Source organism: Notamacropus eugenii, chromosome 1, assembly GCF_028372415.1.
Source record: "Notamacropus eugenii isolate mMacEug1 chromosome 1, mMacEug1.pri_v2, whole genome shotgun sequence".
NCBI lineage: Eukaryota > Metazoa > Chordata > Mammalia > Diprotodontia > Macropodidae > Notamacropus > Notamacropus eugenii.
In genome coordinates this window covers 210,495,897-210,520,559 of record NC_092872.1, presented here as the reverse complement: position 1 = coordinate 210,520,559, position 24,663 = coordinate 210,495,897, and the positions used below count along the sequence as shown (strand labels likewise).

The 24,663-nt window shown below is 37.5% G+C and overlaps 1 protein-coding gene and 1 long non-coding RNA gene across 7 annotated transcripts in view; one reads left to right on the top strand and one right to left on the bottom strand.

The window, feature by feature from the left end:
- Positions 1-24,663, top strand: part of LOC140515019 (uncharacterized) — a 70,722-nt gene that overhangs the window by 24,897 nt on the left and 21,162 nt on the right. Inside the window, exons 4-5 of one of the 5 annotated variants that reach the window (XR_011970815.1) lie at positions 4,804-7,207; positions 15,690-22,990. The exons of the other annotated variants lie outside the window; for them this stretch is intronic. This is a non-coding gene — a long non-coding RNA (uncharacterized lncRNA). Of the gene's footprint in view, positions 1-4,803; positions 7,208-15,689; positions 22,991-24,663 lie in introns of those variants that run through there. 5 annotated transcript variants of the gene reach the window in all.
- LGI1 (leucine rich glioma inactivated 1) overlaps positions 9,581-24,663 on the bottom strand; it is a 60,736-nt gene continuing 45,653 nt past the window's right edge. For both annotated transcript variants that reach the window (XM_072625578.1, XM_072625568.1), the window contains 4 exons: positions 16,803-16,874; positions 12,901-13,070; positions 12,228-12,392; positions 9,581-10,773 (listed from right to left, as the gene is read on the bottom strand). In XM_072625578.1, coding sequence (XP_072481679.1) covers positions 9,938-10,773; positions 12,228-12,392; positions 12,901-13,070; positions 16,803-16,874 — 1,243 coding nt within the window. In that variant the 3' untranslated portion in view covers positions 9,581-9,937. The remainder of the gene's footprint in view (positions 10,774-12,227; positions 12,393-12,900; positions 13,071-16,802; positions 16,875-24,663) is intronic.

Sequence of the window (24,663 nt, the reverse complement as noted above, 5' to 3'; positions counted from 1 at the left end):
GGGAGTTACAAAGTATTTCCCCCAATTTTAGGTGAACTCTCCCACAAACACTTGCAGAGATAGTAGGGTGAGGAGAGGAAGTGGGCATGAGCTTAGATTGCAAGTGTGGTGAAGCACATATGTAGGGAACACATATGGCCAAGATGACAGAACTCTGGGGCATTTGGACTTCCATGTCCTTTATTTCTCCTTTATATGACCTTTGTATCTCTTTTCTCTCAAGAAGTTAATTTTGCGGTGGGGTGTTGGTGATGGATGAGGGACCTCTTATTGCTCAGCTGTGCTTGTTCCTTGCAGGGAATAGACTCTGAATGGGTCATTTAGCTACATCACACAGCTTGCTCAGTCACTGGAACCTTTGTCCCTGGACAGATGCTAATGCATGGGTCACTCTGCTCTTGGGAAACTTCTCAAAGAGTGGCTGTGATGTGGCTTCCTTGGCTTACCCAGACAAATCACTTAGCCTCTGGGTTGTAATCAAGGTATAACATCTCTACCGAAAGGGGCAATCTGACGAACTCCTTGGGCTCACTCTTGGATGGACACGTGCAGTCCATCCACCTTTGTTTGGGCTGGATATGACAGCACTACTGTGCTTTCCCAGCAAGGATAGTACCTTTCACCTAAGAGGGGCAGATGCCCCACTTCTTTGACTCAGTAATTCAGGCTGGAGGCTTGTCATCTTCACGTAGGACTACATGGGAGATATCTAGTTCTTTCTGGTTCAGAAGTGGCTTCCTTCAGTTCAGAATCTACTCAATTTTTACAGTCAGCCCAATTTTTACGATACTTCCCAGATTCCTATTGGAGCATTTTGCAGATCAGTAGTTGCGGACAAAGGCATGGATACAGGCTGTGTCCAAGGAAAAGTTCTTTGCCTTCATTGGCAATTTCACCAATACTTGAGCTATTGAAGTCTCAGACCTTTTCTAAGTTGTAGAATGCTTCCTTAACATCTAAAAGAGTGTGCTAAACTCCTTTGTAGTTCATTGTATCTGCCTTTTGCCTCAGCTTTTGTAAAGTTCTAGTGGGAACCTTTTTACAGGAGTTTTACCTGTGTTTCTAATTCTCCAGATAACAATTTATTTTACATTCTTCATCTTTTAGACTCATCTTTGTGAGTTCAAATCTGGTCTCAGACACTTACTAGTTGTGTAACCTTGGCCAACACCACTTAGTCCCGTTTCCTCAGTTTCCTCATCTGTAAGCTGGAGAAGGAAATGTCAAACCACTCGAGTATCTTTGCCCCCAGAATAGGGTCACGAAGAGTTGGATATGACTGAAACGTCTTTTAGAGGGTTTGCTTTCTGAGTCCTTTGATTATCTCCAAATAATAATGGAAGTATGATTCCTACAGACTTCCAGTCTCATGGCATAATGAACAGAGTACTGGACTTGGAGTCAGGACACGTGGTTTGAAATCCCGATTTTAACAGCTGTGTCATAAGGTCAGTCATTTATCCCATCTGGGCCTCAGTTTGCTAAACTGCTAAAATTAGAGATATTCATACTTTTACTACCTACTGTACAGGGTTGTTGTGAGAGAAGTGCTTTGGAACACTGAAAGTGCTCTAGGAATCTAAGCTATTATTATCATATGGTATTATTATATGTGTGTTCTTTTTTGGAGGGAATTTTGAAAAGTTTATTTTTAAATGTATTTTTATAAAGGTCTATTATCTCTTCTTACCACTTTCTCCCACCACAGAACAATTTTTAAAAAAAACTAAACAAAACCCTCAAAATAAATATGCAAAATCCAGCAAAACAAATTCTCACATTGACTATGGCCAAATATGAATGTTTTGTTCTGGATTTTAACTTCATTCTTGTCTGCAGCATTTAGGGGCATGAAGTTTTATAGAATCATAGATTTAGATCTGGAAGAGTGGGGAAAAGGAAGGGAATAAGTATTTATTAGATGCGCCAGGTACTGTGCTGCTAAGGACTTTACAAATATTATCTCATTTGATACTTACAACAACCCTGCAAGGCAGGTCCTGTTATTATCACCATTTTACAATTGAGGAAACTGAGGCAGATAGCAGTGAAGTAACTTACACAGTGTTACAGATCTACTAAGTATCTAGGGCCAGATTTGAACTCAGATCTTTCTGACTCCAGGCCCAATGCTCTAGCCACTGTGCCACTGACCTAGTTAGATTTAGATCTGAAAGGGACCAAAGAAGTGATCTAATCCAAATTCTTTCTTTTATACATGAGGCACTGAGGTCCAGAACGGTTAAGTGACTTTCCCGAGGTCACATAGTAAGGGGAGAAACAGTTCTTCTCACTCCAAATCTAGAGCTCTTTATGATATAGCACTCTTCTGGACCTGGCCTTGTTTCTTGAACTTGTTTCTGGCATATGCTGTGTTTGAAGATCCATGAGCCCATCCACAGCATCACATGGTTGGAGTGTCACTGGAGCCTTAGAACATAAATATTTAGCAATAATGACGGCAATAAGGAAGAGAAAGGACAAACTGAGAAGATATTCCATAACTCCGGGGAGAGCAGGGATTAGGGAGCCTTCCTAGCTCCTCAAATCCACCTTCTTTGACCTCTTTTCCTGAATTCAAAGAATGTATCAAATGTGAGCCTCTGGAATTCTAGGGCTATTATCTGCAGCCACATCTCCGTGACATTTTAGCTTGGCAAGAGAAATCTTTTGACTGCTCCTATGATCCTTCCAGGTGCATGAATGTAGGTTTGGCTGTCAGGCTGTGTAAATGTGTTGTGTAATCCCTGAGGAGTACTCTAAAAGGATACGGTTACCACACATGCTCTCTCTTCTCCACTGCAGAGAAGCCTCTGAGCAGATGGATGTGTACAAAACTTTTTACACTTCACCCCCACACAAATTTCAGTATTGTGAAAGAGGATGTCTGGCATCCACTGAATTTCTCAAGATACTCTCCAGCATTGGACATCATATATTTTATTATCAGTGTAAAGTAATAATAATCATTTACATTTATAGAGTGCTTTCAGATTGTCCTTATGACAACCCCAAGAAGTAAGTTATACAACTATTATTATTGCCCTTTTGTGAGAAACGAGAGAAAAAACCTGAGAATGAGAAAAGTGAGGCCCTGACTAAGTCATTTGCCCAAGGGTTACGTAGCTAGTTAGTGTTCAAGCCGAGATTTGAGCCTATATTATCCTAATTCCAAGTCTAGTAGCTGGGTCAAATGAATGGTCACAGACTGTAAATGAGCTCTGCTGGCCATTTCCATTCAGTTGAGTTTTTCAAACTTCAGATCCTTTTTAAGTTAATCTAAATGATTATATACTATTATATGTTGATTTGGGGTGGGGTGAGGAGAATACTAACTGTATTCTGTAATCAAGATTGCTATTGTGGCTAAAATTTAAACTAAGTCTCTGAAGAAGCTGATTCTGGTGATTTTAGGAGGATTGTATACATATTTGTATGAGCTGAGTTGCCTTCTCTGTAAAATAAACAAATTGGACAAGATGACCTCCAAGCCCCCTTTCAGACTTAAATCTATGATCTTATGATTTTTCTGCCATCTTGGATGTCTAGTACATTACAGCAAGCATGTCATCAATTTCAATACTGTGATAAACTGGAAAAAAGAAAAGGCTGGAGAGTCAGGAAGCCCGGTTCTAGTCCTCTATCACTGCTGTATGATTATGGGTAGATAATGCTATGTGTCAGAGTCTCAGTGTTCTTCCCTGAAAAATGGTGGGGGTAGTACTAGATGATTTCTAACATCCTTTCCAACTCTATGAGTCAAAGTTCTGCGTTCTATCAGAAAACATTTCTAGTACATAAAACTTTAGTACAAAATGTGTCAAATGTATGTGGGTGTATGCATGAGCCAACAGAAAGAGCCACCTCAGAACCTCATCATGCTGTCTTCTAGGAGACATAGAAGGGGGTGTATTTTTCAAGCATTGTGGTGAAAACAAGTGCAAATATAACTTCATGATAAATGGAGAAGGAACAGTTTTTGCATTTGGTCTTGATAAGAATATCAAGCTCATTCTCAAGGCAGATAAGAGGAATCTACTCCCATTCCATGTAGTAAAATGGCATTCATGCCAAATGCTACTTGAATATCCTCAGCCTAAACCTCAATAAAATGTTATTCCTCAAAAGGTCACTCACATTTTCACTCTATAATCAACATTTCTAGTTCCCTTCCACTGGTGGTGTTTTCTCTCTGAAACTACTTTCTGTTAACACTGGATATATCATGTATGTATAATATTCTGCTTCTTGTCTCCTACATTAAAATGTGAATTTTTTGCCAAGTGTGGTGGTACATATCTATAATCTATGTTGCTGGAGGCAGCTGAGGCTGGTAGATCACTTAAGTTGGGAGTTTTAGGACTAAAGCCAATGAGGAGTCCACATTAGGTCTGGTACCAATATGGTGAACCCCTTGGGGGTTTACTCTAGATGATATATCTTCTACTGTGTCCCTTTGGGGGTAGGGCAGTGATCTCTGTGATTACAGGCCACATTCAGCTTGTGAGGAAGGCGAGAAATGGGTCATGAAGAATATCTGCCTTAACAGCCATACTCCTGACCAACTGTTGGAAAATGAAACCTCTCTAATAGCAATACAATGTTGGACAAAAGGAAAAGGAAAAACCAGTTAGATTAACTCAATGTGGTTATTAAAGCCATCACTCCCTCACCCTATTTTGTTTGCTCTTTGCAAGCCACCTATAACAAATCATAATGGGTAATGGGATATCCTAGGGAAAAGCTAAGTCAGGAAAAACCTGTTTGCAAATGAGTTTCTAAGATTTCACTCTGCAATTCCAGCCTCAAGGTGAACGGGACAAAAGACTGCTGTCACTGCCATTGCTTGATGAAGATCAGTCCTGGAGAAGACAAGAAAATGATTGAGGGATATCATTCTTATTCCCTTTGCGATGTGGGGTCATGGAATCAGTCAGTAGTAGCACACCCTCAGGGAAGCATCTAATTTTAAAACAAGGTGACATCAGTTTAAATATTTTAAAACAGGATATGTCTGAGAAGACAACTTAAAATGTACATAGAAAATGTTGCAGTTACTGTTCATTAATAATGAATGAGAATGGAAAAAAATATATCTTACCAAATGTCAAACATAATCCTGGGAAATTCCTTCAGGTTGAGTTGGTTCACTTTTGGTAAGAGGCAATGTATTTTAAAGATACTTAAGTCTTAAATAGCACAACTTCTTAAATGTAGTACTGATCCCAGAGACCTGTGACATGAAGGGTACAGATTTACCTTGAGTGTTTAACCAGAAACCTTAGAAAATCTCTCTACTAGAGAGCCCCATAGGCTGACACCAACTGACACTGACTTTAGTATATAATTTCACTATATTGAGGTAACAGTGTGGTGAAGTAGATAAAATGCTAGATTTATAATCAGGGGAACTTCATTCAAATTCTGGCTACTTACTATGGGACTGAGTCACTTTGGGACTCAGTTTCTTCAGCTGTAAAAGGAAGGGGTTGGACTAGTTGGCTTCTGTGATCAATATCTCAACTCTGTATCTATGATGTTAACTTATTACCTATGGGCCCTTGGCCAACACCCTTTGGTCTCAATTTCCTCATCTATAAAATGAAGTGGTTGGATCTCTAAGGTCTCCTCTAGTTCTAAATTTGTGATCACAGAATCATATAATGTTATAAGTGAAAAAGTCCTTGGACACTACCTAGTTGAACCCTCTCACATTTCAGATGAAGAAAGAGGCTCCTCGTGGGAAAGTAACTTGCCCAAAGTCACATGGCAAGTTAATGTAAGAGCAGGAACTAGAACCTAGGTCTTTGAGTCCACTGCTTTTTCTGTAACCTTATGTTTGTACTGCTACTAGAAGTTCTGCTCAAAGAAAGGAAAATCAAACCAATTTCCATATTCTGTAGCAGGTGAGTCCCAGCAGCCTAAAGAATCATAACATCCCTTGGTCTCTCAGTAGCTTTTCTGTTGGTGTAAAAGTCACTCAAGAGGCTGATATTGCACTTGAAAGGAGGGGTCTTTCTTAGACATCAGTTTGTTTTGTAGTTAACAGAAAAGAAAAGGCCCTTTCCTGAAACTTTTTGCTTGTGGTCCAGTATTGAAATTTAGAAGTGGAATACTAAGGGTAGACACTATGAAATATTGGTCCTGTGGACAATGAGAAGGAGTTCACAGATAGTAGGCACATAGTAGGTGCTCTCCTGGAGAGAAGAAGAGGAATCACCAAATTTCAGCATTGGAAGGGTCTAAATCCATACCTAGAAAAATACACCAACAAATAAATCAGCATCCATTCTTTGCTTAAAGGCCTCTATTGAGGGCAAGTCTATCGCCTCCTGAGGCAGCTTGTCTCACTTTAGGATGGATATCTCTGATAAGAACTATTATTTCCTTTATCATTAAGAATTAATCATTAAGAATGATTATTTTTCCTCAAATTTATTTCTTTATAATTTCTAACTATTGCTTCTAGTTCTTCCCTCTGGGGACAAACTGAACAAATCTAATCCCTCTTTCACAGGACAGCCCTTCAAATATTTGAACATGTTTCTTATGTCTCCCCTGAATCTTCTCTTTACCAGGATGAAAATTCCCTTCATTTGATCCTTATATGGCATGATCTCAAGGCCTTTCACCATCTTGGTTGAACCTCCTCTGGATGCTCTCCAGTTGATTCATTTTCTTCTTAAACTATGGCATCCAGAGCCAAACACAGTCCTCTGGTTATAGTCTGACTAGGCAGAGTATAGTGGAATGATCTCCTTATTCCTGGAAGTTATGCCTCTTACGATGCAATGCAAAACTGTATTAACTTTTTCTGTTGCCAAATCACAGCCTTATTTTGCAAGTCTACTAAAACCTGATTTTTTTTAAAGACAAATTACCATGTAGTCATGCATTCTTGTCCCTGTCTTGTACTTCTGAAATCAATCAAGGTGTAGCACTTTAAAATTATCCCTATTAAATTTCACATTATTAGAGTTGGCCCAGTGTTCCTAGACCTTGATTTCTCTGTCTCAACATGTCTAATTAATAATAGATCAAGCACTAGAACCCAAATCTTACAGGTTTTTTTTTTTTTAAACAATGCCATGCTTGAAATCAGCCTACCTGAAATCAGCCTTGAATTCAGCAAGTAAATCAAGAGAGCCTGAAGAACCATACCATTCCTTGGTCTTTCTATGTCGCCTTTGCCATTTATTATGTTGAGGTAAGAAGTATCATCCAATGGCTTGATCATATCTGAGAGTATTTTGTTCAGCTCTGGGTGACAGATGTTAGTACTGGAAAGACCTTAGGACCTTGTCTAGTCCAATCTCATTTTATTAGTAGGGAAGCTGAGGTTGTGAGATGGAAAAAAGTAATTAACCAAGTTGAGTTTTTAGTGCATTAGTTATACCTTTAAGGTTTGTTTCATAGGCAAATTTCATAGCAGTTACTGAATAATACCTAGTTTCGAGACCAAAGAGAAAACTGGAACCAAGCAGGAGTTTGGAGTTAAGGAGAAATAAGAGACTGAGCCAATGACACATGGGAATGTACCTGACTCTTGTTCTTTTTTGCCATTGAGAGTTATGTGAACATATTGGAGAGAAAGTAATCAACCTTCTGGTGCCATCCCTTTTCCAGGGAGTTTACTCAAAGTAATACTGAGTCAAGAGGAGAGTATAATTCCCTTGAGAAGATGGAAGCCTACAAGTGAAGGAAGGAGAGTTATTTTGTTTGTTCATGGGTTTGGGTGTGAGTCTTTTGTGTGACATCTTTTCTTTCAGATAAAATAAAGCTTGTCTTTTATTGGGCATATTGTTAACCTGAGTCTGGGAACTGAGGGCACCTTTTACATCTCCTATGGAGAATTAGAGACAAGCTGATATTCCCAAGACAGAACCTCAACAGGGCAAAAACAAGTTGAATTCTGATATTTCTCTCTCTCTCTTTTTTTTTTTTTTGGTTGTTTGCCATCATGGATTCAAGTTTGTCTGTTCTGCTGATTATTTTTGCTGTTCAGAATTTAAAATCTGCTTTCACAATTTTTATTTCTGTTTTACACCATTCAGAAACTTGGAAATTCACAATATTCTCTGCCTCATTAGGTGTGGATACATTTTCTCATTTGTTTAGCTGATCTGGACTTGTTTAGCTGACCTACATATTCCCTTCCATTATTAATATTTTCCTTGTTTATCTGTATGTGCTGTTTAACTGAATGTCCTTCTTCCTGAGATTTTTAGTAAATTTAGCTATTTTTGTCTCTTATTTTCCACTATCATTCACTTTCCAACCCATTCCCCCTTAATAGCTGTTAACCTGAAGCTTGAGCCTCGCAGCAAATGTCACATTCTGGCATCTTTCCTCAGTTTCTTCTATTCCTCAGTTCTCTGATTAAACTCTGCTGCAGTGCAGAGTATTTCCATACTGCAGTCCCACCCAGGGCAAGTTTCTCTATTCTTTGGTTTTCCACTGCACAGGGAATGGGAGTGGAGAGTGGGGAAGCACAGAGATGAGTTTTGTTGTAAGCCCTTGGGTCAGTTGTGCAGAGTATGGTGACTCGTAAGGGAGGGGGTGCTGAGTGACTGACTTAGTGACTTTCTCTGCTGTTGTAATTACCAATGCAGCTGTGAGACTAAAGGCATATTGTACAACTATGTATTGGAAATAAGTGTAAACACTAGGTCCAACTAATTATTGGAGATCTGGACTCTCAAAAGGGACTGATAATTTTAGAAATGGCTAAAATTTGAGACAAAGACACCAAAGAAAGGTTTTTAAATCCTGCTGTTTAAACACTTTTTGGGAGAGTGTAAGATGCCATGGGAGGTATTTGTGAAATAGAAATATTTATTTGCTTCATTGAGTTAGCTACTTTATGCAATGAAATCTTCCAAGATTCCCCGAGAGAGTTCCAGAATATGGAATATAGACCAGTGTTCCTCACAGAACCATATTATAACTTGTCAGGACAGAGAAAATTTTTAACTGCAGGGAGAATATAAAAGGTGTGTTCAGAAATTAGCCAGGTACAAGGACAAGCCTTTGTCCTGGCATTGATAATGTCTACTTGTACAACTTTATACATTTCTGTTGATACCACTATTTGTGATTTTGTTATAGCACTGATGATCTCTCTTGATGGGAAATAAACACTCCTTGCCCCATGTCCTTACAGCTTATATATTATTGATTTATTTTTATTATTTATTACTTAGGTCACTTTCTGTGGTTATTTACCACTAGACACAGCCCAACCTGCCCTTCTGCCTGAAAGCACTTTTGGTATCAGGTGAATCAGGCTTTCTACCATATATTACAAGCTTTGTTCTTCTGCAGCTTGTGACATTGAACTCTGAACAACCTAGAGTTATTCTTAAGTTATTGATAGCCTGTGTTGCTATTTTTACCTTGGAATTCAATATTAATACCAGAAACACTTGATAAAATATAACCCTATGCTATGAATATTTCTTTAACATGCCACTGATTGAATATATTACATTCATTCATTCAACACATTTTTTTTTGAGCAACTGCTATGTGAGAGACACCATAATCTCCATAAATCTTGTAAATAATTACATTTGGAATGTGAAAGAGAAAATGTAAACATTTTATTTGGCAGTTGTTTCTGAACACATGAATAAATAAACAGAAATGTACATATTAATATTTCTTCTCATAATAACAGATGCCATCGCACACATATTTACACATTGTCAAGGCAAAGACCAGTTAAACAATTTAAATCTGTCATGTAAAAGGTAACTTCCAACACCACTAGACCTGACAGTTAAAGATGAAGATACTGGTAATGCTTGGCTCTAGCAATCTCGACTTTTGAAAGGCATTCATTTGGAAGTATGATTAGAAAAGTCATCATGCACTTAGCTCATCCTGTCCACTTAACTGGAGAGAGTTTTTGACTGCAGCCACAGAATTGAATGTGTCATGCGCTTAAATCAACTATGACATGTGTGTAGATCTGTGTGCGTCCCTTAAAACTGGAAGCAAAGAGAAAATTATGCTTATTAATAGACACATGAGTGAAAGATCTTGGTGCCTGTATATTTAACTCTTGAAATTTCACAAATTTTGCTTTCTCTGCATCCCAGTTATACACTTGGGTAAAGGAATAATCACTTCCAAGAATTGCATATTGGTAATTATTTATCTGAAGAGGTTGGAACACCATTGATCCTCGGGATGGCATTCTTTGTACATCCACAAATGATGATCCTCCCCATTTCATTACTTTGGAATCACCAATGAATCTTGTCAGGCAGATATACACATCACCTTTGACTGTGAAGTGTTTTACTGCATACACATCTTCCATGTTAGGGATGTCAGTTTGATTAGTAAACAGTTTTGTACTTTTGTTCCATTGGTAGATTACAGGACGCTGGGAACTACTGGACAGAATTAAGTGAGGTGTTCTGACCGTTTGAGGCGTCCTGGCTATTTCCAGGTATTCCACATCAGTATCTCTGTACCACTGGTGTAAAGATTGATGGGAGTAAAATCCATTTCCATTCCACTTGTAAACAGTAGTGAAACCAGCTTTTGAGCTGTCAGCAACCACAAAGTACCAGTTGTTTTCAATCTTGAATGTTTCAATGTCATTTGGTTTTCGGATTTTGAGAATTTCAATATCCTGAATTTTTATGAATTTGTTTGCGAAACTGTCTCTCTTATAAATGTGAGACCCTCCAAACAGCTGGGCCACAATAACATAGAGCTGAGTTTCAATGACTATAGGTTTGCATACTACAGTAGATGTTCCTGGGGAAAAGATAAATAAAGGATTAGTATCAGCTTTGGAACCAAGTGATAGATGAGCTTTGCCTCTACAGCTGCGACCAAATAAAATGCGACTGAGAGATTTTGTTAGTCGTATTTTCCATGGTTCAGCTCTATAGCAGTGTGATCTAGAGCTTTCAGCCCTGCCATACAAAGGACTCTTTTGTTAACAAATAAATCTTTCCATCACATCCAGTTTGTACAAACACAGATAGGGTGGGAGCTTTAGTCTTTCATATTTTGAAGAAAGAGAATGAAGAAAGGCTATATTCTAAGGAGTATCATTGCTATATGTTTGTTCATTTACTGATTGATGGATTTTTATTTCAATTTACTTCAAATTTATGTATTCATTCATTTTAACTCATGTTGTAATGTGAGAGTTCAGCTGTCATTCCCACAACTTGTCATTCAATTTAAGTGTCTAAAACAGGAAGGATCTTAGCATCTCCATGGGTTCCAGAGTCACCCCAAAAGTTCAGGTTGTCAAATAGGTGGGTCTGTTTAGGAGGCTCAGAATCACAACAAAGTATCCACTCAAGGCTTAGCTTGTCTCCTGGGCTACAGCAATAATTTCCAACCTTTTTATGAGGAGGAAGTTTTCATTTACCTGAAATTGAACTTCCTGGTTTCATTATAGCTCTTCAAAGACTGTACTACAGCTGTGTACATCTGCAACTTGGGGAGAAACCTAGTCAGGACTGCTTGGAACCCTTCTACAGTCTACCTGAACATTCTTAAGAGGAAAAAGTTAGAGGGTCATGATGTCAATTTCCTTTAAAAAAAAAATGAAGGACCCTGAGGGAAATGTCGAAGTTAAAGGAAGATTTCTTAATGGTACTAAAGAAAGAAGAAGAAATACCCCTGATCCCCTAGGACAGTCCCATAGGAACTAAAAGCTATATGGGGATTTGGGGATGTATATTATCTATATATAGATATAGATATATAGATATAGATATAGATAGATAGATAGAGATATAGAGATATACATTATTACTACCTATCTATCTCTATCTATCTATATATACATATATCTATACCAAGTCAACTAATTTGGGGAGTAGTGCACTCCCCACTTGCTGTAGGTGACTGGTGCCACACAGGCTAGATACCCCCTAGAAGCAAAACAAAGAAAATAGAACCCTTGGAAGAGTATTTAAGCACATTTCAGTAGAATTACCAGAAAAGCTGTCAAGTATCTGCAAGTCAACACTGTTAGAGGTTTAACCGTTTTACCCTCCATACTCACAATAAAATGCAGTTCAAGTTCATTGATGGCAAATGCTATTCAGATTTCTTCCTTTGCATTCCCAACTCTTAGCATAATGCCTGTCTTAAAAACTTGCTTAAAAAATATCCATTGACCCAAACTGAATTAAACTGGACTCAGACATCTAAATATACCATTCCAAATATGGGAAAACTTGACATACCTGTAATGTTGTCATAATTCCTGAAGGTTTTTTCTACATGGTCCCATTCAAGAAAGATGCATTTCCCAGTAAAAGGCTGAGCAATAACTACATACTCATCATTCATATAAGTAAAAGTGTCTATGGACAGAGATTGGTAGGGCAGGAGTTGAGATGCTGCAAATTCTGCAAAAAGTATATAAAGAGCTATATATAAATAAAGATCTGGGAAGAACATTTTCCTTAAGTTATTAATTCTGTAGAACAAAGAAACACAAGTGGGTACATATTCATTTATTTTGAAGCATTACATTTAAGTAGTAATCTTATTTTTTTTCCTTAAATTAAATGGAGAACATTGGGCTTCAATTCTGGAGCAAAGAATTTGAGTCCCAATCTACTACTTTCAGCCAGTCATTTAAATCTTTGAGTTGCAGTTCTTCATCTACAAAGAAGGGAAGGCAGCAATTGTACTATCTGAGTCCCAGAATTATAGTGCGAATCACATGAATAGTAAAACACCTTACAAGCATGAAATCCTATAGAGACATCAACTATTATTATTCTTGATTTAAAAAAAATTAATTTGCTTATTCAGCTTTCAGATTGGGGGAAAAACCCAACCTATTATTATTACTATCATTATCAACCCTGGTATTTATCTGGTGAAGGGTGATGATTTTGAACACATTACCTGTAATAATGCAATCGAAATCCTTCGAGGAGAGGCTCCGGATTTTGCGCTTCTTGTATTCTGGTGGGTTTTCACAGTAGATTTCTTCAACGGTTGCATTGGTGGTGTCTAGCCACTCCACTAACCATTTCAGTTTGCAGTCACAATTAAAAGAATTTCCTCTTAGGTCCCTGAAAAACAAACTTCAGCTGCTGTTGCTGTATCAGGACACTCTCTATAAGCTCCTCAAAAAAGTGGTTTTAAAATGCATAAAATAAAATACATAAGATAAGGGCATTAATTATACTTCCGCAGGGCATCTCTATCCTGATTTAGGTCTATCACTTGGACTGGGAGTAAGTAGAGGTCTGGTCTTGGATTCAGTAATACCTGGATTCAGGCCCCATCTCTGACACATTCTGACTCTAGGCAAGTTATTTAGCCTCTCACTGCCTCTAAGGAACTCTCCAAGACTATAAATTACAGTCCAGTTACCAATTTACATTAATAGTGGGAATGTTCTTACCAGGAACCCCTTAGACTGATGAAGTCACAGCATCAAAAACAAATAATCGAAATTAACCCGGGTTTCACAGTCATGTTGGGCTTGATTCTCCCCTTTGGGGTTCAAAAGGATGCAAGGATGTAACCCCCAAGCCATAGTTTTGGGGAGCACAGACTTCCTTCTTGATTCTCTAGGGCACCCCTCCATTACATTGTTAGAAAATGTAATGAATATTGTAACACATTGTTAAGTGAATTATTTGTTATTCATTAGTCTTTTCTTTCGTTGTTCTCTTTGGTCTTATAGGTACATGCATTTAATCATGCCATGAGGCCATGGAGTCAAATGTCCTTGTTTTCGAGTGGGAATTTCCTTCCACACAACTGCGGCTATAGTATAATTCAGGTTCTTTTCAACTATGTAACAGAACCATAAATATAAACATATATGTATATATGTGTGCATGTATGTGTATACATGTGTATATATGTATACACGCATACATATATTCTCAGTCATCTGGTTCTATGGTATATGTAGACCATTTTTTGGCTCAGAGATCCCTATTCAAAATCCTATCTATCCTTCACAACTAAGCTAAAATTCCATCTCTTTCTGTGAGGCCTCAACCGATTAGCCTGGCTAAGTGATCTCTGCTTCCTCTAAGCACCCATGACATGTTGTGAGTAACCTTCATAGAGCACTGCCTTACATTCTAGTTATTTGTGTTTATGTCTTGTCTCTCTTGTTTAGCTATAGTCTGCTGAAGGGTAAGAAATGTGTCTTATTCATTTTTTCCCCCACTAGTCCTGGTCCACTAACCTTTTTTCTGTCGTGGACCCTTTTGGCAGTCTGGTGAAGCTTATAGACTCCTCAAAAAAGTGGTTTTAAAATGCATAAAATAAAATACATAAGATAACAAAGGAAACCAATTTTATTAAAATGCACATTTCAAAGTATCAAGAAAAGTAACTTCACGGACTCAGGTTAAGAACTCTTGCCCTGCTCCCTGCTTCCATGTCTTATCATGGGTGCTTAAAGGCTGTACTCTTAGATTCCAAACTTTCAAAATACTTAGTACAGATTCAGCACAACAGACTATATAATAGTCTGTCTTCTGAGGACCACCTGAGCTAAGTTTGGAAAGGTTCATCAGATCACCAGAGGATGTTTTTTCTTTTAAATAGTCACTCATGAAGACATGAAGAGGCTATGTGTTATATTGGGGAAAGAATGTCCATAATGATGAGCTAGTGGGTCTTTAAAGCATCCCTGGCAAAGTTCTGTATGTTAAATAACTGTTTGAGGGAAGGAGTAAGGAAGGTAGATCTGGGGCTGAGGTCAAGATGGGAGTGTGGGGCTGGGACTAAAATGGATGTGGGGATAGATCCATATGTGAAAGTGGGAAACAAGATAAAGAGTGTTATATGGTGGAAACAGCACTGGACTTGGGGTTAGGAAGACATGATTCTGAGTCCCATTTTATGACCGTTGCTAGCTATATGATCCTGGGCAAGTTTTTTAACTGCTCTAAGTTGTTTCCTCATCTTTAAAATGATGGAGGTTAGAATTCAGCAGTCTCTAAGCTCTAAATCTATGACCCCATGATCCTAGGACTGGAGATGAAGCAAACAGCAGGGCCAGGTCAAGGTGGAGTACAGGATTGGACTTCCAGACTCTCTGAATGTTTAGATATATGTTCTGATGACTCCCATTGATAATTAATATGGCTAGATAAGGTCCAGTGTGCTGGTTAAATACGATCCTTGACTTTGGACTACATTTCTTTCCTTTTTGCTCCATATAATGGGACAATTTTCAAATCATTTGGAATTCTGAGGTACTGTAAAAAATGGTGCCTTCTCATTGAATTTAGAATACCACTCACAATTGTCTTTATTATTATAGTATAATCATTTAAACGTTATTTCTGACAGAGCCAAGATGTCAGGAAGAAGGTCAGATGAGCTCCCCCCAGATATATTGGTCTGGAATATTGATCATAAACAGGCTAGCTTTGGTCAGTTCTGATCCAGAAAATTCCTAGAAGCCTGGATCAGTTTTTCCAGCGTCTTGGTACTTAGGAGCTAAACAAGGTACTCAGCTACCTTTTTATTGTTGTCATCCTCCAATGGGGCAAATATTCACCATACTTTCCCCTCCCTCTCCCCCTTAGACATATTCAAGCCTGGGTTGGTCTCAGAGATATAAGCCTAGATTATAGGGACTCTCTGAGACCTAACTTATTATTGAGATGTTTCTAGGAGACCAGCTTGATTTCAAATTTTCTCTTGGTCTGTTCCAGGGTTAGATGGGATGTCATTTGGACCCCCAAGTCCAGTCAATTGAAGCAGTTTCCAACTATGAAGCCATCTCCAAAACCAACTCAATCTTCTAAGAATTGTATGGTTCAGAGGATCAATATGGACCAGGATAAATTACTATAGCCTGTATGTTTGGACCAAAATCCTAGAGATGATTTAGGACTGACTCAGACCTAAGGGTGGGAGTAGTAGAAAGACGTTAATGTAGGCCTCCTTCACTGGCTTGCTGGCACAGTATTAGTAAGTCTAAAAAGAAATGCCTTGCCACTATACTTAGTGAAATAAAAATTGGTTTTATATTCTAAAGATCTTGAGTAATCTCAGAAGATCATACGGCCATAAGATTTGCAAATGGATTACTATGGTCTCAGGTTCTATTTGCTTGTTTTAATATTATATTTTATTTATCTTACAGAAATCAAACATATTAATGTTTGATAATAATAAATGTTTGATAATAAAAATAAATAAATAAATGTTTGATAATAATAAAATTATATTTTTACTGAATTCCAGGCCTACGGAAGTTATATCCCTTGTTATTTTATATATGTATAAAAATTTCAGTCCTCTTAGTGCAAAAATTTCTCATTATGAAGGTTTGTTTTTAAAAGACTTTTCATTGGGAAAAGGCCCAGGATAGAATTCCCTTCCTGGAGCTTAAGTCAAATTATTGAGGATAAAGCCTAAAGATTTTCTTCCAATCAGAAAGTTGCTTTCTTTGTATCCCTCTTCAACTATTTTTATGTCAAATAACTGATGAATTTAGCTGTTCATCATTAAGATATCAGTTTCCCAGAATCCCTTAAGTTTTTCTCTGTCCACCTTCCTGGGTCTCTCATGAGGGGGAAAATATCTTTATATTTTAGGCCAATTTTTCTCACTCTTCTACAGGTTCACTGGATTAGAAGAATGTTTTTATACTGTGTATTCAGTTGCTAATCATGATGAGGAATAATAATATTGTGAAATATTCCTTTAAAAAAGCTCAGACCAGAACAAACCCTGTAGTACAGCATAAATACAATGATCTAAACTGTTGGTCCCTAGTTTTCTCATTATTGTTTGGAAATTAATAATTGCTGATGTCTTACACATTTGTTAATGAGTCCAGGCCTTTGAAAATGTCTTTGGGGAGTGTTTGGAGATTGTTGTTTGCAAGACTCCTGGGGAAAAAAAGAAAGAAAAATTCCCAATCAGTCTGAATAAGTGTGATATTCAAATGATATATCATTATAAAGATGAAATGCTATGAATGTAAAAGGTCTGCTATGATCATTATCATATCATTATCATATCAATTCTTTCCATTATTCATACATTGACTTGCAACATTATTTTTTCCTGCTAAGATACACTCTGCCGTACCCATCTTCTGTACCTGCCCTCTTGTTTCACCACACACTCACCATGTCTAGCACTTATGTAAGATGGTAGAAAATGATTATTGGATGTGATCATCCTATAGAGAAAAGAATAATGATGACAAAAATAAAGATAGCTAGCATTTATGGAGCACTTTAAATTTTGCAAAGCATGTTATCAATATTGTCTCATTTAATCTTTATATCATCACTGGGAGATGGGTTCCATTATTACCCCTGTTTTACAGATGAGGAAACTGAGGCAGATAGCAGTTGTGACTTATGGAGGGTCATACAGCTACTAAATGTCTGAAGCTGAATTTGAATTCAGGTTTTCCTAACTCCAGGTCCAATCCTCTATTCACCATGTCATCTCAAATATGATACAGACATGAATATAATAATGTATCCCTGGAACAAATTCCATGATCTTACTGAGATTCTTGAATGTTTTCTAGTATGACTCTTCCTCAAATTATAAAAACCTACCTTTGAGTAATCCTATGTAGACTACCTTGCCTCCATATGCAGAAACTAAATTCTGGAAACTGATGGCACTACCTGTTGACCAGTACAGGACACTATTTAACCTAAGATCTCTTTCACATCACTTTTATTCTTTAAAATATTTAAAATTAAATTTTATATTTTAAATGATCATATATTAATTTCTCCTCCCCACTTCACCCCTGCTGGAGAAAAAACAATAACCTGGTAATAAAATTAATATAACCAAAGCAAATGATCATATTGGTATGACCAAACATGTCTCATTCTGCATGTTGATCCATGATCTCCCTGTCAGGAGGACACTGCTCCTTTCTTCTTCCTTGTGGCTTCTGGATAGCCTACATATAATAATCTCTCTTCTTCTCTTTATCACTCAGAATTTATTGAATTGTACCAGGCAATTTCTTCTCACATTTTTTGAACCCACTTCCTCCTTCCTTTATCCTAAGGAAAAATATCTACTTCCTTTTCTTTCCACTTGTGAACCTACTCTCTCAAAAGCCCTCATCATGGCTGGTAAGTGTAAAGCTGGTGAGACATCTGTATCAAGGCAAAGAAAGCAATAAATTCTGAAGTGAAACTGGAGAAGACAATGAATTAATGCTTGCCAAGAGCCCTTGAAAATGTCCCTTGTGCCCTTCAGGCACTCCATTAAAAATCCTATTTCTTTGTTCTCTTCTAAGTGAACCTCCTTTTCTGTCAAATATCAACATACAAATAAGTAAACAAAATCATTGTTTACTCAATCTTATTGCTTCATTTTAGTTGCAACACTATCGTTTTCTATGACTTTTCTTTTTCCAGTAGGCTTTTCTGGGCTAGTTGGGGAACCTACCCACTGTTTATAACATTACTCCGAAGAGAAAATATGCTTTGAACTCCAAACAACTAATTTATAGACCAGGGGTGAAGAACCTACAGCACATGTGGCCGTCTAGATGGGTGTGGCCTTTTGACTGAGTCTAAGTTTTTCAAAACAAATTCTTTTATTAAGGGGATTTGTTCTGTGAAGTTTGGATTCAAAGGGCCACTCTTGAGGACCTAGAGGACCATGTGTGACCTCGAGGCTGCAGGTTCCCCATTCCTATTATAGACAAACTGGGAACACAAGTCATTTATTTGTAAGTTGGAGACTGACTGCCCTTGTCAAAGTAATGTTAGATCACCCATCCATTCTAAAAATTGTCAGCTCCAACAAATTGTCATGACTTTAGTAGGCACTGACTAAAGGCCAGTCTTAGTCTGATTGCTCCTGCCCCTGAGTGGGGCTGGAGGAATGGTATGGATATCAAGAATACGTCTGCTGTAATTTATTGAGTTCTGTCCAACCAGGGCTTGCCAAGAAATCCCACATAAACCATAACTGGTGACAGGAAGACTGGTTGGAGTAGGCTGGTTGTGAGCATTCTTTGTCTAGGTTCAAACCCTCACACTCTGGGAAATCTCAAGATAAGAAGTCAATCTAGGCTTGAAAAGGGCAATGAGAGAATCCCCTGGACTGGTACAGTTGCATGGTCTTGCAAGAACACTGGGAACTATAAAAGATATTTTAAGTTTCTGAGATTCAGGATAGAGAATCATCAAGGACAGAGATGGGCATCATGCTCAACTAGTGGGGGACATGAGCCCTTACTGTGACCTTTTGGTACTTCTGAGATTTAACATTTTTTGCTCTTCCAGCAAAAATTGTGAGTGGAAGAAGATCTAACCACCATCCTGAGCTCACTTGAGATACTTGACATTTGGAAAAGAGTCTAATGGATATGTTATCTTATCTACTCATCTGGATTTATCTTATCTACTCATCTGGATTTTCTAAGCTCCATCTCAGTCAGGCCATTAGAAAGTCAAATACTTAAACTGCATTATCTCAGCTCCTTGAAGAAATACCTTCACTAAGTTGTCATTTAGTGTTCTGCCCTCTGCTCTTCTGGGTGGTTGGGTCGATATGGATCTCTTGCTGCTGAACAGCATTTCTGCAGCTTTTGGGAAACTGTGGTTGAGGACATCATTCATTACACTAACTCAGTATCCTTTGTTCTAAGATCAATTCTTCCTTTTAAAAAACATTTGCCTCTGAAGATGAATTTTTAAGCTTTCTGTTGTCAGAAAGCAAAAATGATATAACTCATTGTTTTTCCTTTTGCCTTAGTTGCCAGAAAACTTTATGCCAAATTCATTGTTCTGGTGTTGTTACATTCTGCTAAACTAAGGTGTCTAAAAATATCTATTCCTTCTGCTTCTTTTCTACACTAGTTTATCTTTAAATGCCTTGTCCTATGCTGCATGTACAATGGTAAGCAGCTTCAAGCCATTTTGGATATAGGTAAATACTTGTGAATGCTTCCATATTTTTTATTAAATACATTTTTAAAAAAGTGATCTGCACTTAGGAATAAGTTAGGCACTTGTGGCAGCTGCACTAATGATTTCAGCTCATGAAATTACCATTAATAAATAATCATTTCAGTACATTAAGTAGTATCCTAGCAACCCAAGACAGTTAACATAGCTTCCAAAGGTATCTAACCAGTACATTAAACAGTATCCTAGCAACCTAAGACAGTTAATGTAGCTTCTAAAGGTGTCTAACTCTCTATGAGGGAGAAATTTACATATTGCAAGATTTCAACTCATAGAATTTCAATCAACAAGTAATATAGATTAGCCTCTTAAGTGCTTGGCTGGAGGTAAGATACTGTAGAACATACAAAGAAGCACCAGACAAGCTATATATATATGAAGAATTAAATAATAAATACCAAGCAGGATTTGATTAATTTCCAAACGAACAATGCTCACAAAAATGGAGTTCTGTAATTCTATGAATCTCAAACTGAGGGAGTCACTCCTTTGTTCTTTTTTCAATTAAAATCAAATACTCTAGGGAAAAGTGATACTATAAAACTTATTTTCTGGGAAAGAGTTTTGTTAGTCAGGTTTTTATTGGGAGGAGGGGAGAGACAACTAGGGCTCCTAGTTGCTTGAGATAAGGGGAAATGGAGAAAGGGCACTAATGAGGGATAAAAATAATGGTTGCTAAAGCTAAAGTTTGCTAATTTCATAATTTTGTTAATTTTTTTCCCTGAACTTAACAAACACCAGAAAAAATGTGTATTTCCAAAAACATAGTTGAGAAAAAGGCATGAATACGAAAATGTGAATCTCTGTTATGTACCACTTACTTTTCTTTTAAAATATATGAAAAATTAAACATGTAACTTTCTTTTTTCTGTTAAAATTTATTTAATACTTTATTTTTCAACAATTATATGTAAAAACAAATTTTAACATTCATTTTTAGAACTTTGAGTTCTAAATTCTCTCCCTTTCTCCCTCCCCACCCCTCTTATTGAGAAGGCAAGCAATTTAGTATAGGTTAAACATGTGTAGTAGTGCAAAACACATATCCATATTAGTCATGTTGTGAAAGAAAACATAGACTCCCAAAAAACCACTCAAGAAGAATAAAGCTTAAAAATTATATGCTTCAATTTATATTCAGACACCATCAGTTCTTTATCTGGGGATGTATAGCATTTTCATCATAAGTCCTTCAGAGTTCTCTTGGATCATTGTACAGCTGAAAATAGCTGTCATTCACAGCTGATCATCTTACAATATTGCTGTTACTTCATACACAGTATATTTCACTTTATAACAGCTAATATGTCTTTCTAGGTTTTTCTGAGAGCATCCTGTGCAACAGTATTCCATCACAATCACACAGCACAATGTGTTCAGCCATTCCCCAATTGACGTACATCCATTTCCAACTCCCTGCCACCAGAAAAGAACTGCTATAAATATTTCTATACATATAGGACCTCTTTCCTTTTGATTTTTAATCTCTTTTTGGATACAGATCTAGTAGTGGCACTGCTAGATCAAAGGATATGAATGGTTTTATAGCACTTTGGACATAGTTCCAAATTGCTCTAAAGAATGGTTGAATCAATTCAAAACTTCACAAACAATACATTATTGTCTCATTTTTTGCACATCCCATTCAATATTTATCATTCTCCTTTTCTATCTTATTTGCCAATCTAATAAGTTTGAAGTAGTACCTCAGAATTGTTTCAATTTGTATCCTTCCAATCAATGGTGATTTAGAGCACCTTCTCATATGGCTATAGATAGCTTTGACTACTTCATCTTAAAACTGTTCATATTATCAATTGGGGAATGGCTCCTATTTTTATAAATTTAACTTAGTTCTCTATATATTTGAGAAGTATAAATTCTATATATATTTGACCAATGAGACTTTTATCAGAGAAATTTACATCAATTTTTTCACAACAATGATTGCTAAGTGAATTTCCCTCCATCCTGTTCTCCCCATGTTCTTTATTCTATTCTGTCTCTCTATTCATTCTGTCCCTTCTCAAAACTGTTTTTTCCCCCTGACTACCACCTCCCCTAATCTGCCCTTCCTTGTATCACCTCCCCTTCTCTTATCCCTTTTTGCTCCTACTTTGTTGTAGGGTAAGATAGATTTTTACGCCCAATTGAATGTGTGTGTTATTCCCTTTGAGCCAATTCTGATGAGAGTAAGGTTCACTCCCTCTCCTCCCTCACCTCCCCCATATTCCTGTCCACTCTAAATACTTTTTCTTGCCTCTTTTGTGTGAGATAATTTACCCCATTCTACCCCTCCATTTCCCTTTCTCCCAGTGCACTCCTCCTCTTTCTCACCCCATAGTTGTATTTTTAAAAATATCATCTCTTCATATTCAACTCACACCTGTGCCCTTTGCCTATATATACTCCTAACTGCCCTAATAATAAGAAAGTTCTCATGAGTGACAAGTTTCATCTTCCCATGCAGGAATGTAAATACTTTAATTTTATTAGGTCCCTTATGATTTCCCTTTCCTGTCTACCTTCTTATACTTCTCTTGAGTCTTGTATTTGAAAGTTTTTCTATCCAGTTCTGGTCTTTTCATCAAGAATGCTTGAAAGTCCTCTATTTCATTGAATATTCATTTTTCTCCTTGAAGGATTATACTCAGTTTTGTTGGGGAGGTGATTCTTAGTTGTAATCCTAACTCCTTTGCTCTCTGGAATATCATGATATTGATATTTCAAGCTCTCTGCTCCTTTAATGTAGAAACTGCCAAATCTTGTGTTATCCTGACTGTGGTTCCACAATACTTGAATTGTTTCTTTCTGGCTGCTTGCAATATTCTCTTCTTTACCTGGAAGTTCTGGAATTTAGTTATAATATTCCTGGAAGTTTTCATTTTAGGATGTCTTTCAGGAGGTGATAGGTGGATCCTTTCAATGTCTATTTTATCCTCTGGTTCTAGTCAGTTTTCCTTGATAATGTCTAGGCTCTTTTTTTGATCATGACTTTCAAGTAGTTGCATAATTTTTAAATTGTCTCTCCTGGATCTATTTTCTAGGTTAGTTATTTTTCCAGTGAGATATGTAACATTGTTTTCTATTTTTTCAATCTTTTGGTTTTGTTTTATTGTTTCTTGATTTGTCATTAGCTTCCACTTACTCCATTCTAATTTTTAAGGAATTATTTTCTTTAGTGAATTTTTGTGCTTCTTTTTCCATATGACCAATTCTTCTTTTCAAGGCATTCTTTTCATCATTGGCTTTTTGTACGTCTTTTACCATTTGGCCTAGTCTTTTTTAAGGTGTTATTTTCTTCAATTTTTTTTTTTTGTGTGTTTCCTTTACCAAGCTATTGACTCTTTTTTCATGGTTTCTTGTATCACTGTCATTTCTCTTCCCAATTTTGCTTCTACCTCTCTTACTTGATTTTCAAAATTCCTTTTGAGCTCTTCCATGGTCTGAGACCAATTCATATTTTTCTTGAAGGCTGTGGATGTAGGAATTTTGACTTTGTTATCATCTTCTGAGTCTGTGTTTTGATCTTTCTTGTCACCATAGTAATTTTCTATGGTCAGAATTTTTTTTCTATTGTTTGTTCTTTTTTTCCAGTCTTTTAACTTTTAACTCTTTGTTACCTTAGTAGGGTTCTGCTTCCAGGTTGGAGGGCATACTGTCCCAAGCTTCAGGGGTTTTGTGCAGCTGTTTTCAGAGATACTTCTAGGAATCTACAAGTTTTCAGTCTTTCCAAGGTGGTATGATCTAAGGAGAGATGCATTTTACTGCTTACTCTCCAGGCCTGTGCTCTGGTCTGTGAAGTTTTACAAACATTCTTTTCTTCCCTGAAACTGTGATGAGGGTTCCTACTCCACTGTGGTTGCAAGCTCTGCTGTGCTAGTGCTTCTCCTTGCCTTGGGCCTGCCACTCAGGACTATGACCTTCATCTGAGTATAGGCAAAGCAACAGAGTCTTACCTCAGTGCCAGCAAAGAGACTCCTATAATCTTCTTATGACCAGTTGTTAAACCCCCTTACAGCATGTGGGCTGAGAGCACCAGAAGCAGGGGCTGTTGTTGCTCATTCAGTGGCTCCCAAGGCTTACTCCTGATTGCTGGTGCAACCTGCACTGGACTATTCCTTCCAAAACCTTCTATTTGTGATTTCTCTCTCCTGGATTCCTCTCAAGTTCAGACAGTCAGTCAGTTTGTGTGTGTTGAGTGCCTACTGTTCACCCAACCGTGAGAAGTGCCACTAACACTAGTGATAGTTCATTTGTTTTGTTTGACTCTGCTCACACCCAGCTGCAGCAGACCTTTCCTGCTGACTTGTCTTTGGCTGGAAAATGGTTTCACACCGTCCTTTTGTGGATTCTGTCACTTCAGGAATTGTTTTACCGCATCATTTAAGGTTGTTCAGAGGCGCTTTGGGGAGAGCTCAGGTGAGTTGCTGCCTTTTCTCCACCATCTTGACTTTGCCTCTCAACATGTAACTTTCAAAGTTGTGTTTTTTGTTATTCTATCTTTCTTTCTCCTTCCTTCCTTCCCTCCCTCCCTCCTTCCCTCTCTCTTCTCTCTCTCTGTCTCTGTCTCTCTCTCCCTCTCTGCTACCCCCTACCCCCACCTACTTTCTCTTCCTCCTGCTCCTCCAACCCCCACTTGGAAAAAGAAAAATGAAAAACAAAGCCTCTGTAACAAATATTCAGTCAAACGAAGCAAATTTCATGTCAGTCAGGT